The sequence below is a fragment of the Panicum virgatum genome, chromosome 2N, assembly GCF_016808335.1.
Source record: "Panicum virgatum strain AP13 chromosome 2N, P.virgatum_v5, whole genome shotgun sequence".
NCBI classification, from domain to species: Eukaryota; Viridiplantae; Streptophyta; class Magnoliopsida; order Poales; family Poaceae; genus Panicum; species Panicum virgatum.
Window position 1 is genome coordinate 63,102,353 of NC_053146.1, and position 13,673 is coordinate 63,116,025.

Genomic DNA, 13,673 nt, shown 5'->3' on the forward strand with positions numbered 1-13,673 from the left:
TGAAACAAACTCAGGATATGCGCGTCTAACCTGCGCATGCGCCCAGGACCTCTGCATTCGGAATAAATAACATTAAAAGTGCACTAATGCATCATGTAACAATGAATAACAAAATTAGATGTATAAGAACGTACCTGACGTCAGATCCAGATAGTTCCCATAGTGGGCCTCTCGTCCTCCTCTTCGCCGTACATGCCCCCGTGGTAAGGCTCGTGGCTGACCATGGGCCGACCAACGGCTAGCCTCTCGTACGGCCAAAACTGTAGCAGTAGTGGGCACCCTGCCAAGATAGCGTTCTCATGTGTCTTCATGCAGCCGTCGCAGAGTCCACGGTAAGTGGCTGCAAGTACCGCCTCACCCCAGCTGTAGGGCGGTACGTCCTCGTCCCCATCCACAATCTCCTGTGCATACGGAAGGAGAATCCTATAGACCGAGTTGCCATGAGTGTTGTTGAACATGATGTAACCAAACAACCAAAGTAGGTACGCCTTCAAATAACTGATGGTGTACTGGTAAGTCTGCTCAATGTGTCGAACAATCATTTTTGGCTCATAATTAAGGTTGTCCATAATAAACCCATACATTTGCTTTGCAACAAAGTCGCATGATATATTACGATGCGAGGGAAGAACTTCTGACAGCAAACAAGTGTGCTCTGTGACAATGGAACATTTCCAGTTGGACTTCCATTTTCCCTTGAATGCATGTACTCGCCATGGACATCCATCATTCACACACTTCACCCCATATTCTTTACTGCCAGACTTTACGACTCTGAATTCTCGTTTCAATGATATTGCCCATAGTCTCACAGCATCTTTTACGGCTTCAATGTTTGGATATGTTGCACCTTGCACTACCTCATTCCCTCTGTACTCCCACTCCTGATTTCGTACATCTTCTGGGACATGACTGCCAAAACCATGCTCCTTCCACTCTTTTGGCAATGAGTACTGCTCGTCATTAGATGAGCCCTCATATTCTTCCATCTCTATTGCGGTTTGGTCTTCTGCCTCCATCTTGTCCACAATGCTATGTATCCTCTCTCCCTCATCAGCAAGGCCCTGTGGTCTCATATTTTGGTTCTCTATCTCTTCTGACTCATCTTGCTCAACATAATTGGTCTCTCTTCGAATACTCGGAGTTCCTTGATATGCACAATGTTGGATTTCATTTTGTGTCTTCTCCCGGATTTGAACAAGAATGGCCAGAGGCCACCCACGCTCTAGAGCTGCTTGCATGTACTTCTGCCAGTCATCAGTGCTGTGTATCATCATCAATTCCCATAATTCACTTTCTACCTCGCAATTAACAAGAGACTGGACATTGATCACATTTGTCAACGGATCAACACGGAACCCACGCTGCAGCCACTTACATATGGAACCAAAACTCCTTTCCAGAGGTTTATCTATGCCGCTAGATGTGCACTTAAAGGCAGAAAGATCTACTCCATTTGGCCCATACATAACATTATATTCACCATAAAATACTTGAAACTGCATCTTACTCGACATATCTGTATATCACATAATACTTGCCCGCGGAGGGGGGGGCAACAGGCCCCCCTGCCGCGCCCGTGGGCCGGGCCCAGCGGTCGCCCGAGGGGGGGACAGGCCCCCCCGTCGCCCTTTGGGGGGGGGGCGACAGGCCCCCCTTTTTTTTACTCCAGGGACTTCGTTGCAAATTTGAAAAAAAAAATACATTTGAACCCTGTCGCCCCCTATAGGGCGACCGGGATATATTTTTGAAATTTTCCAAAACGGACATATATTTTTGAAATTTTAATTTTTTTAAATATAAAAAAAACCACTGTCAATCCTTTGTTTGCCAGTGGGCTATGGGCTTACTTACACTTGCGCTCCCAATTTCGATCCTATTTGCATCCAAATACTAATGGATGAAAGTACTAAATTTTAGCATTAGTGTGATGTACTAAAGTTAAGTTTAACTGAAACTAAAAATCTTTATCTTTAATAAAGATATGAGTGCTAATAGATGCTAAATTTAGCACTCAAATTTCCTTAATCCAGCGAGAGAATAAGTTGGAACGTCACGGGTATTGTTAGGGGAATCTCTCTTCTTCTTTTTTTGGAAGTGTCTCGACTCTCGTTGACTGATTATCGGGCAGCTTCTGAAGGAACTTCCAATTATAAGGCCGACCACAGCGGAGGGAGCAAGAGCAAATTTGCTCCCTTCTCGTTTCTCACGCTCTCTCTGTCTACAGTGCCAAACAGTGTATCTACAGTGCCAAACAGTGTATCTACAGTGCCAAACAGTATATTTGCTTCTCCATTTACTCTTTCCACTGTGGGCGGTCTAAAGGTGAAGTCGAAGAATTTTTCCCGCGGCATTTCCATTCGACATCTGCAACGCACTGCAGGTACATACTGACAAGAAGCAAAAATGGCAATGGCAACCGACAAGCCAAGCACAGCCGCATCACATGAACTCGCTCATCATGGCGAGCACCTGCGCCATCGCGGGCCTCTCCTCCGGCGCCTCGGCGGTGCACAGCATGCCGATCTTCACCATCCCCATCGTCCCCCCCCCCCCCCCCCCCCCCCCCCGCCGCCTTCGACGCCGTCCGCGGTCTTGTGATCCGTCACCACCTCCAGGACCACCATCCCGAAGCTGTACACGTCCGACTCCTGCGTCGCCCTCGCGCCGGCGCCGGCGCCCGGCGCCAGCTCCGGCGCTGCGTACCCGTGCCAGCCGCGCTCGACGCGGACGCCGACGACGGCGTGCCCGCCGCCCGGCCCAGGAACAGGTCCGGCGGGAACCGGGCGGCCTGCGGGAGGATGGCCTGCTGGATGTTGGTGGCGTAGCGCATGAGCCCGCACTCGGACACGCACGCGCCGCCGCGCTCATCCAGGAGGATGTTGGACGGCTTCACGTTCGCGTGCACCAGCGCCGGCCGCACCGGGAACATGTGGATGTAGTTCAGGCCCTGCGCCGCGCCGATCAGGATGCTCTTCCTCGCCGCCCAGTCCAGGCTCCTCGCGCCACCACCGGCAACAAGAACGAATAGACCGTCAAGAACACTCCTTTTCTTGCATCGGCTGCAAATTGGCAATGCATTTGTATCTTTTTCTCCTCATTTCGACACTACGCACCATTGGCTTGCAGAAGGTATTGGAGGCTCCCGTTGGGGAGGAAGTCGTAGACGAGCAGGCACTCGCCGTTGGAGTTGCAGTACCTCCTGAGGCTGACGACGTGCCGGTGCCGGAGCCGGCCGACGAGCCGCATGTGGCGGTCGAACGCCTTGCTCCGGCCGGCGGGGAACTGCAGCGCGCTCAGGCGCTTGACGGCCACCACGATGCCGTCCTCGAGCACCGCCTTGTACGTGCTCCCGGAAACGCCCTTGCCGAGCACCTCGGCGGACGCCTTGAGGAGGCTCTCCAGCCGCAGCTCCTCGCCGCCCTCGAAGCAGACCAGCCCGCCGCTCTTCTGGCACTTGTCATCACCTCTGTTCCTCTTGTCCTCCTCCGCGAGACACAATGCCGCGTCGGAAGCATCCTTCGCGGACCGGAGCTTCCTCCTCATGTAGACGAACATGGCCACAGAGATGCCTAGCGAGACCGTGATGAGCACCGCGTTGCCAATGCCGGTGGCCATGAGAGCAGTCAAGCTATTCTTACTGAAACCTCCATTGCTGGAAGAGACTCCACCGCTAGGAGACTGAGCAGCAATACTAGTGGTAGCATTCGAAGAGGAACTATCTGATCCTAACGCATTGTAAGCACGAGCACATCTTGGCAGAGGCGTGCCGCAGAGCGCGAGATTGTCACCGAAAGACGAGCTCGGGAACCTGGACAGGTCGCCGGAGATCTCCCCGGCGAGCCTATTCCCAGACACGTTGAAGCTCCTGAGCATCGGAGCACGCAGCGCCTCGAGGCCTCCCCGGAAGCCGTTGTGCTCCGCTCTGAGCGTGACCAGAGCACCCAGCGAGATGTTGAGGCTCCCGGTGAGCTGGTTGCGGGAGACGAGCAGGTGCCGCAGCCACGGGCTCGCCGTGGCGTTGTCCAGTGGGGGAAGGGCGCCGGACAGGGAGTTGTTCCTGACGGCGAGCGCCCTAATCTGGCCGAGCCGCAGGAGCGGCGCCACGGCGCCGGCCAGCGACGCGCAGTCGAGGAAGACCCCTACCACCCTGCCCCGGTAGCACCTTATTGTGATTTGGGGATTTTCTGGGATCGATACCCAGCCCCACCCCCACCCCCTTCCTCCTCCTCTTTTATTATTCCATATGCAAATAGGTCCCTCAAGACTTACATAAATACACTACTGGACAACACTCCCCCTCAAGATGGGCTAAAAATATCAATCATGCCCATCTTGTTACACATGATTACATTTTCACTAGGACCTAACCCTTTTGTGAGGCAATCAGCTAGCTGTTCGCTAGACTTTACATATTTCAATTTCAACGTGTTACTATCTAGCTTCTCTTTGATGAAGAATCTATCAATCTCAATGTGCTTTGTACGATCATGCTGCACTGGATTGTTTGCAATATTCATTGCAGATATATTGTCACAATTCAGCACCATATTGTTATTTCTTAGTAGTTTTAGTTCAGCCATCAAGTTCTTCATCCAGATCATCTCACTCAGGGCTAAGGCCATTGCTCTATATTCAGCTTCTGCAGTTGATCTTGCCACAACCTCCTGCTTCTTGCTTCTCTATGATACAATGTTACCTCCTACAAACACACAGTAACCTGAGGTAGACCTCCTGTCATCAGTGCTGCTTGCCCAATCAGCATCACAATATCCCTCCACATCCAGGTGTTGGTTCCTTTTAAACCACAAGCCTTTCCCAGGGCTGCTTTTCAAATACCTCAGGATTCGATATACAACATCCATGTGTCCAGCTCTAGGATCATGCATATAGCGACTTACCACACTAACTACATATGAAATGTCAGGTCTCGTATGACATAGGTAGATGAGGCGCCCAACCAGCATTTGATAGATTCCCTTATCAACTGGATCTCCTGACTCAGCACATAGCTTATGATTCTTATCAATTGGTGTGGTTATGGAGCGGCACCCTAGCATTCCGGTCTCTGTTAATAAATCAAGCACATACTTTCTCTGAGAAAGAATTATACCTTTTGATGATCGGGCAATTTCAATGCCAAGGAAATATCTCAATTGTCCCAAATCTTTCACCTCAAATGTCTTTTCTAGCCTTTCCTTCAAGCATCTGATCTCCTCAATGTCATCACCTGTAATCACTATATCATCAACATAAACTGCCAATATAGTGATATATGGTCCCTTATGTTTGTAGAACACAGTATGGTCTCCACTGCACTGAGAGTAACCCATGTCACAAATTGCACGCCTAAACCTGTCAAACCAAGCCCTAGGCGACTGCTTCAAGCCATACAAAGATTTCTTGAGCTTGCATACCTTTCCAATTGTTTGCTTATTTGAGAAACCCGGAGGGACCTTCATGTACACTTCTTCTTCCAAGTTACCATGGAGAAATGCATTTTTCACATCCAATTGATGAAGAGGCCATAAAAAATTAGCTGCACAAGATATAAGCATCCTCACTGTGCCAATTTTTGCAACTGGTGCAAATGTCTCATCATAATCAATTCCATAAGTTTGGTTGTAACCTTTTGCAACCAACCTTGCCTTGTACCTATCCACCTTTCCCTCAGGGGTTTGCTTCACAGTGAACACCCATTTACATCCAACTGCTCGTTTACCAACCGGGAGAGGGACAAATTCCCATGTTTGGTTCTTTTGGAGAGCATGGAGTTCCTCCATCATTGCTCTCTTCCACCTTGGATCTTGCTTGGCACACTGCCAGTCACTTGGAATAGGCACTGTCTGTAGGGATGCAATGAATACTCTATATGCAGGTGAGATATGTGAATATGACATGAAATTTGCTAAATCATGTTTCTCAAAACCATAGCGGACATGGAATAGGCACTGTCTGTAGGCATTGCAGTTCCCATTCCGCTGCAATTTGAAATAAGAAAATAAGTTATACCCTTGATTCATGATAAAATGTGCTGGTATGTTTTACAAGGCAATTTACATTTTTGCATACTTAGGAACCATCAGTCTGTCTCATTTTAACTGATCCATTCTATTTGTATTTACGGCATGTTTCTTTTGGGGGTATCAGGATGATCTCTCATTCAAGCTTGAGTATGCCCATCCTTATTTGGATGGTGTGGAGGACCGTAGTAGAAACCGCACATTCAAAGCTAGCTGCTTCAATGTCAAGAAATTAAGTCCTGTGTTTTTTTTTTCGAATACGCAGGAGAGCTGCGCATTTTTGTATTAAGAAGGAAAATAGTTTCAAATTACATCAACGCGCGGTCGTGTGAAACACGCCGGCCCCAAATACCGAACACTATATTACAGAAAAGAGCGACCGGGGACTACAGTAAGACCGAAAGGCTACTCCTCGCAAAAGAGACAACCTAAGTTTGTAGCGCCCGCGGCAATCCAATTGTCTCCCTCGAACTTGATCAAGCGACAAACCATGAGAGTTTGCTGGTTATCGTTGCGGAAGGTGCGAGCATTACGCCCCTTCCACAGCTGCCAGGACATTAAGTCCTGTGTTTGTTGCTGGCCCCAACATGGATGAAGCTCCACCTGTATGGGTTGATAGAGTTGGATTTAAAGCAACTATAACAGAGGTTTGTACAGATTGATATTACCTTCAGCATATATTTTTTTCATAAATAGCTACTCCCAAGATATATTTGTAACATGAGGAAACCACTTTTTTTTTCAGAGCTTCACAAGGCAGAGCAAATTTACTTATGGCTTTGTGGTGGAAGAAATTAAAACGCACGATGAAGATAACAACATATGCACACATGGTTCTCGAGTATTGCCTAGTCGTGCCTTGAGCATGGATGGACCTCCCACAACCTTCAGTGGTACTGGTGTGGATCGAATGGCATTTCTACAAGCTAATATAACTCGAGACAATACTGAGTTTGTTAACGGTGCAACTATTGGTGACAGATATATATTCCAGGTGGGCTGTTTTGTTCCCACTGAAATTTTAATTATTACTGGGTGTTTAAAAACCAAATAAGACTCAATACTGCACTTTGTGAAAACGACAAGGCCAGACTCTTTACATAATTAATGGTTCTGTTTTCATTTGAGGCTGCTGCACAATGCATAATGCTGAATGTGTGCTGTGTGCACACGTTATAACAAATGCTATCATTATAATTATTTGTTTTAGAATCGAGATTTTTGGGGATAGAAAGAAATATGCTTTTCTTGTTTATGATATAATTGCTTTGTAATTATATTTTAAATATCTGGCTAGTTATTGTTTAACAACATCATGTGTTTCTCCATGGTAAAGTAAATCCTCTTATAATTTTACTGTGGGCTGCAGCTGGACCAAGGACTCGGCATTGGAAGCAAAAATCCATTCTTCAACCGTCATCAGCTTTCAGTGACAAAGTTCATTAATTTGAATAAGAAGGATAAAGGTGCTGGCAAGCCACCACCAGCTGTTTTAGCCATTCATGGTCGCTACGCAGGTTGTGTAGGAGATCTGCCAAGCTATGATGCATTTGCAATCGGAGGACCTCATTCTGTTAGGGGCTATGGTATGGGGGAACTGGGTGCTTCCAGGAATATTCTTGAGGTGAGCATCAAACTACCAATCCACTGGGGAATTTGGCATTTCTGAATCATGACGCATCATTGTTTGTTTGTCTTAGCCATGGAGTTGTTTTTGCTTTTTCTTCGGAATTGTTTTGAATCTTATATCCATGCAGGTTGCCACTGAGTTGCGCATCCCCATCACTGTGAAGAATAGACAGACGCAGGTGTATGCATTTGCCGAGCATGGCACTGACCTTGGGAGCTCCAAGGACGTGAAGGGCAACCCTACAGAGTTCTTCCGACGCGCAGGCCACGGGTCCTCTTATGGCCTTGGTGTCAAGCTTGGCACGGTGAGGGCAGAGTATGCTACAGAGTTCTGATCACAATGCTGGTACGGGAGCCTTCTTCCTGAGATTTGGCGAAAGATTCTGAAGGCCGCATCTCTCCCCAGATTTGACGTTCAGAAAACCCCTATGTAAATTTCACTGCCAACTTTTCTGAACAAAATTAACTCGTGAAGATATCACCCACAGTGTGTGCAAAAAGCGAACCGAGAGGAAGTTGAATCGAATCGTCAACACAGTGGCAGTCGAATTGTTGCTGTCAGAGTAAAAAACGACGCGTGCAGACGGTTCGGCTTGTGAGCTACTGCAGCTGCATTTTTTAATCCAAATGGCCGCTGGTTGCTAGCGCGAGGGGGAGCTTCCAGCTGATTGAATAATTTTTTATACCATACGTTGGCCCTATGAAAACGATGTCGACACTGGCAGCATCGAACACTAGTATTATTCGACTCGTGTGATCAGAACAATCCGAACCAGCACTGGAGCTGGCCAGGTTACTAGATCATGTATCACCAAGGCTTGCGTTATGAATAGTTGATGGATACTGGGAGTAGGGAGTTTTATTTTGATGAAAGGATGACATTGTGCTCGCTTCCTCTGCAGAACTAGGAGTAATACTGATGATGGTAGTCTCAGGGTTAACTTTTTGGTTTCTATATGCAGTCAGTTAACCGAAGAATACGGAGGCAGAGATGTCTTTAACGTTCAGAAGTCTTTTACTCGGAGCTAGCAAGAATTATTTATATGTGGCTTCTCACTTTGTCTCTTTCATTTTCTGTGGGCAAAAAGAAATGGTTGTTTTCTATGCTCGCTCAGATTCTACGTGATGACAGATATTGATTTTGTTGAATCCATCATCAGGTCAGAGGTTCGCCCAGAAGTCGAGAAATAATTCAGAGCATGGCCTTACATGTACTTTTTTGTTGTTTCAAAAAAAATGTACTTCTCCGTGGGCTGGCCCTTCTATATTTTACGGGAAGAAAGTCAGCCCAGCCTACGCGTAAGTCCTGAACCTAATCCCAGGCCAGCTCAATTGGCAATGCAGAGTCGGCCAGAACCGGCGACGAGGATGGAAACGGCAATGGCAAACGAACAGTCAGAAGTCAGAACAGACCTTTCGCTTCGGTGCACGAGAGTGTTACTGCTGCGCACTACACTGAAAAAAAAAACTTACCGTGAGTCCGTGACGATACAAAATCAGGGGCATTAAACAACACCACCCACACGAACCCTATATAACACACGCAACTCTCAACTCATTCCTCCGTGCCAAGGCGAACGAACGCGACCGGGTCGCGGACTCCCGGCACACCCCTCATCCTTCCCATCCGAAGACCTCATCGGAGATGGTGCGACCCGGTGCGCCTGGCGGCGGCGACGGCGACGAGGTGGACCGGAAGCCGGTGATCAAGCCGGGCGTGCACCTGACGCTCAAGGTGCAGGACACCGCGGGGCGCACGCTGGAGCGCACCGTGCGGCGGACCGAGAAGCTGCAGGGGCTCATGGACGCCTACTACGCCAGCGTGCCGGACGTCACCCACGGCACCGGCAGGTTCCTGTACGACGGCGGGCGGCTGGCCGGCTGGCAGACCCCCGCGGAGCTCGAGATGGAGGACGGCGACGAGATCGACTTCTTCACCGAGCTGTTGGGCGGCGGCGGACGGGCTTCTGCTGCCGCTGCCGCTGAGCAGCAGCCGGTGCTGGCGTAGAGATCGCTGCGGATCTCTGTGCAGGCCGGCCTGGAGCACTGCTCGGTCTGGTGCTGATGATTTACGAGGGGCCTGCTGGTTTTCGTACGTGACGCTCAGATAAGCTATCATGCATCGTGGCAAGAGATGGCATCTACTTTATGTTGAAACTTCGAGTGGTTATTATAAATTTATAACATGATCTTGTGATGTCAATTTCTCCCTATCTTTTGCAGAAGCGTTTTGTATGCTTGTCTTTGCAGGGGTCCTCTTATTCGGAAATCTTAATTCAAAATATTAACAAAGATTTCTTGGCAAAAGAAAACAATTTAATCCAAAAACGGAGACGTATATGCGGCCTAGTCGCATACGACTTGTATTGGATCATGGTAAACCTCAATAAAACCTTAGCTTGCCCAAAAGGAACCCAAAACAAAAAGAAAAGAAACCCTAAACAAAACAAGGCGGCGACAAGTGCGACGCAGACCAGCTCAAAGAGGAGACGGACACGATCCAATCGGCGCACGTGTTCACACCGGATCTCGACGAGCTAGCAAGGCAAAGGATCGATCGACGATCATGCCGGCGGCGTTGGTGACCCCCGTGGTGAAGGACGAAGAGGGGCGCAGGATCAGCCGCACCATGCGCGACACCGACGCGCTGCAGGACCTCATGGACTTCTACTACGCCACGGTGCCCGTTGTGCCGCGCGGCCGAGGGGGTCTTCTGCTACCGGGCCGAGCGGCTCGACGGCCGCCGGACGCCGCACTGCTACGGCATGTTCAGGCCGGGGCCCGGGTCGACTTCTTCCTCGAGATGAGGCCGAGCGCGTTCGTGACGGTCACCGTGCGGGACGACCAGGGGCCCGAGGTCACGCGCACCATGCGGCGGGCGGACCCGATGCGGGACCTGATCGACTTCTACTACGCCATGACGACGCATGTCCACGGGACCTTCGTGAGCTTCAACGGGCGGCAGATCTCGCCCGAGGATACTCCCATGGATCAAGATGGAAGGAGACGAGAACTATGACATCTACTTGGAACCCAGCAGACTGATTTGTCGTCCACCATGGGAAGTACAGATCCCATATTTCAGCGTGAGTTCGTCTGAAGTACCGTAGAGGAGACTCCTTTAATTTGCACGACCTTAGCTGCTGATAGTTTTGCATTATCGGTGGAGTGGAAATTGAAGTAGCTCCTGCTCCATCTCTATCTTGTTGCTTCTTGTGCGTACCGATAATTTTGCATTATTTTTCCTTTTCTGATTTATTTTTGCCCAATCACATGGCTATATTATCGTATTTTTCTCGTGCTACTCTTGCGTGCTATTTGTTCTTTTTATATATAAAAAACTTAATTAGAACACGTGGGCGAACGTCAGTCTGGAAAACTGTTTGAACTTTGAAACATGCATGATGTTGTGGCTCACAATTGATGAATTGAACAAACAAATATAGTTGACTCGACTCGCATCAAATACAGTAGTATTTTGTTAACGAAACTCAACAGTTCATATATATATATATATATCACCACTATTTGGACCCCGGGTTCCAAATAGTTATTTGGTACCCAGACCTATCCGACAGCAGTCCAGCCCAACCTACACGACGGAGCTATGCACGCGCATTAGACGGTCTTCCCCGAGCAGGTTTTTTCTTTTTTTTCCATTCCAATTCACGTGGTCAGTTCTTTTTTCTTGCCTTTTTTAGGTTTGTTTTTGTCACGTTCTTTTAGTTTGTTTTAGCCTAGTGTTTTTTGACGAGACGACGTCCCAGGAACCATGGTTTGAACATGTAGCTTTTTTATGCTTCGAAACCCAGATTTTATATTGTGACTAGTGAGGGGAAAAATTCTCAGACTGAATCTTAAAGATGTGACTTGTATTTGTGACGGATTTTCATTTAAAATGAATCAGTCAAAGCACATATTTCTAATCATCAACCTTTTTTTCACCAAAGACATTTTTGACATAAATGAATCATGGGAGAAGATTGCAATACACTTTGTAGTTTGAATATATATAGTTTTGTGGCTCCGTCTGAGTTATTCCACAAAATCACATGCAATTTATAGCAGCTAAAACAACCTTCATGAGATAATATTACTTTTCTTTTATCAGAAATAATACAATCTGTGAGAAAAACAAAATCTAATGCATTCCTCTCCCTTCTGTCGCCCCTCTAATGGCCTCCAATTGCTTGACCTGTCAAAAGAGGCAGAAATTTCATGATTAATATTAATAATAACATAGTAAGCCATACGGATTTGTTGATCTTATAGAGGAAACAATAGCTGTAATTCTAAAATGAATATTTATGGTTACATATATAACTTTGTACACAAGAAATTATGGATCAAAACAAAGAAAATTAACTATGATTGTAAAGAAGATGTTTTCGTTGCTTAGGGTAAATTTGGTTATAAGGACTAGGACTTGCATGGATGAAACACTAAAACAAAAGTTCCCTCAAAGTCCAAATTAATGAACAAACAAACTATACTGCTAGAGCTCGCAAAAGATCAATATTGGGACACAATTTTTTATGCAAATTAATCGACATTTCACCTGATGCTGGGTGTGGCGCGGCTGGTCATGCATTGATGTGAATAAAAAGGAATGGAAATTGATTTGAATTTGGGATTTTAAAAGAAGAACACACGTACTGGAAACAAGCAATAATTCACGGTGGGATACTACTCGCAGTGACGAAGTCAAGGGGGGAATTCGGACACCAGGGGCTCGCCATACCCTACCAGGGAGCCAAGCGTCGTACCCTGACAGTGCCAGGGAGCCAAGCATGCGGCAGAAAAGCGGTGCCCATGAGGCGAAACTGCCATGCCACCGAGCGACATGGCGACCACGCCCAGTGCCGCAGTGGCCAACGACGTCCGTGGCCCAGCCAGAGGCGAGGTTGGAGGCATACATATTAAACTCTGTTGGATCTGGACGGAGGTAGGAAGGAGGAAAGGGCGCACCTTGTCGATCTGCTCGCTCCTCAATTAAGTCCTCATCCCGCTCGAAGCTCGCAAGGGGGCGTGGTGCCAGCTGCTGACGGGATCTGAGGGGGTTCGGCCTCCTGCCTGCTGCCGGGCTGGCCACCTTGCCTGCTGCTGACCGGATCTGCGCAACCTACTTAGTTCGCCGCTCGAGGCCACAACAACGCGTCGTGGATGAGATGCCGCCGGCGCTCCATAACGCCGACCCGATCTCCGACGATGGGAGAACCGCCGGCGCTGCCGCTAGCTCGACCGGCTGGGAGCCTGCAACGCGGCCAAGCGAGGTGCTCGGAGCTGCCGCCATCGCCAGGGAGCAAGGGCGGTGGCGAGCTGAGGTCGTGCGGCGGCGAGCTGAGGCCGTGCAGCGGGGGCGGGGTCGGCGGCAATCTGGGCTCGTGCGACGGAAACGAAGAGAATAAAGTAATAAACCGTCGTCTCCCAGACTCCCCCACGACCTATTTTTTTGTGAATATTTAAAACGAAAAAAATAATATACAAGAGTCGTGGATACTGGAGGAAAAACGGACGGACGGGTGCAGCGCGTGCACATGGGTTGGGCTCCAGGTACCGCCGGTGCGTTGGATGGGCTCGGGGACTGAATAGCTATTTGGACCCCAGGTACCATATAGCAATACTATATATATATATATATATATATAAAAGGGAGCTGATCCATCGTCAGGCATGGTTTCCCCTTGCCGGAAGCAGGAGGAGTCGGCTTCGCCGGCGCGGGTCATCGTGCGCAGGATCGTCGCCGCCGCAGCCGCCATCAAGCCCGTGATGCTGGTGACCCTTAAGGTGGAGGACACCCACCGCCGCGTCGTCAAGCGCACCATGCGGAGGACCGACAAGCTGCAGGGCCTCATGGACTACTACTACGACGTGGTGTTGTGCACGGCCGACGGCGGCGCGCGCGGCACGGGGCGCTTCATCTTCGACGGCAAGCGGATGAAAGGGGAGCACACGCCGGAGGACCTAAACATGGTCAGCGGGGACAAGATCGACTTCTTCCAGGACCTGCTGTCCGGCTGA

At 48.8% G+C, this 13,673-nt stretch overlaps 2 protein-coding genes and 1 pseudogene across 2 annotated transcripts; 2 read left to right on the plus strand and 1 right to left on the minus strand.

Annotated features, from left to right (window-relative positions):
- Positions 1-2,264: 2,264 nt before the first annotated feature.
- Positions 2,265-6,581, minus strand: LOC120662891 (annotated as a pseudogene).
- On the plus strand, positions 6,112-8,545 carry LOC120661760 (protein TOC75, chloroplastic). Its single transcript, XM_039940696.1, has 5 exons — positions 6,112-6,254; positions 6,580-6,670; positions 6,769-7,017; positions 7,393-7,647; positions 7,781-8,545. The coding sequence occupies exons 2-5, from the start codon at positions 6,611-6,613 to the stop codon at positions 7,985-7,987; spliced, it is 771 nt and encodes a 256-aa protein (XP_039796630.1). The 5' UTR covers positions 6,112-6,254; positions 6,580-6,610; the 3' UTR covers positions 7,988-8,545.
- Positions 8,546-9,297: 752 nt separating this feature from the next.
- Positions 9,298-13,673, plus strand: LOC120662894. The gene is made up of 3 exons (XM_039941950.1): positions 9,298-9,656; positions 10,194-10,596; positions 13,350-13,673. Exons 1-3 carry the CDS (start codon positions 9,298-9,300, stop codon positions 13,671-13,673), a joined length of 1,086 nt encoding a protein of 361 aa, XP_039797884.1.

What these genes read in the sequence shown, in the direction of transcription:
- LOC120661760 (XM_039940696.1), top strand. Translation starts at nt 6,611, where the DNA reads ATGGATGAAGCTCCACCTGTATGGGTTGATAGAGTTGGATTTAAAGCA. An exon ending in TTAAAGCAACTATAACAGAG is followed by an intron (nt 6,671 to 6,768) that starts GTTTGTACAGAT and finishes TTTTTTTTTCAG; the next exon opens with AGCTTCACAAGGCAGAGCAA. An exon ending in CTTCCAGGAATATTCTTGAG is followed by an intron (nt 7,648 to 7,780) that starts GTGAGCATCAAA and finishes ATATCCATGCAG; the next exon opens with GTTGCCACTGAGTTGCGCAT.
- LOC120662894 (XM_039941950.1), top strand. Translation starts at nt 9,298, where the DNA reads ATGGTGCGACCCGGTGCGCCTGGCGGCGGCGACGGCGACGAGGTGGAC. An exon ending in GAGCAGCAGCCGGTGCTGGC is followed by an intron (nt 9,657 to 10,193) that starts GTAGAGATCGCT and finishes TCGACGAGCTAG; the next exon opens with CAAGGCAAAGGATCGATCGA. An exon ending in CGCATGTCCACGGGACCTTC is followed by an intron (nt 10,597 to 13,349) that starts GTGAGCTTCAAC and finishes TGCCGGAAGCAG; the next exon opens with GAGGAGTCGGCTTCGCCGGC.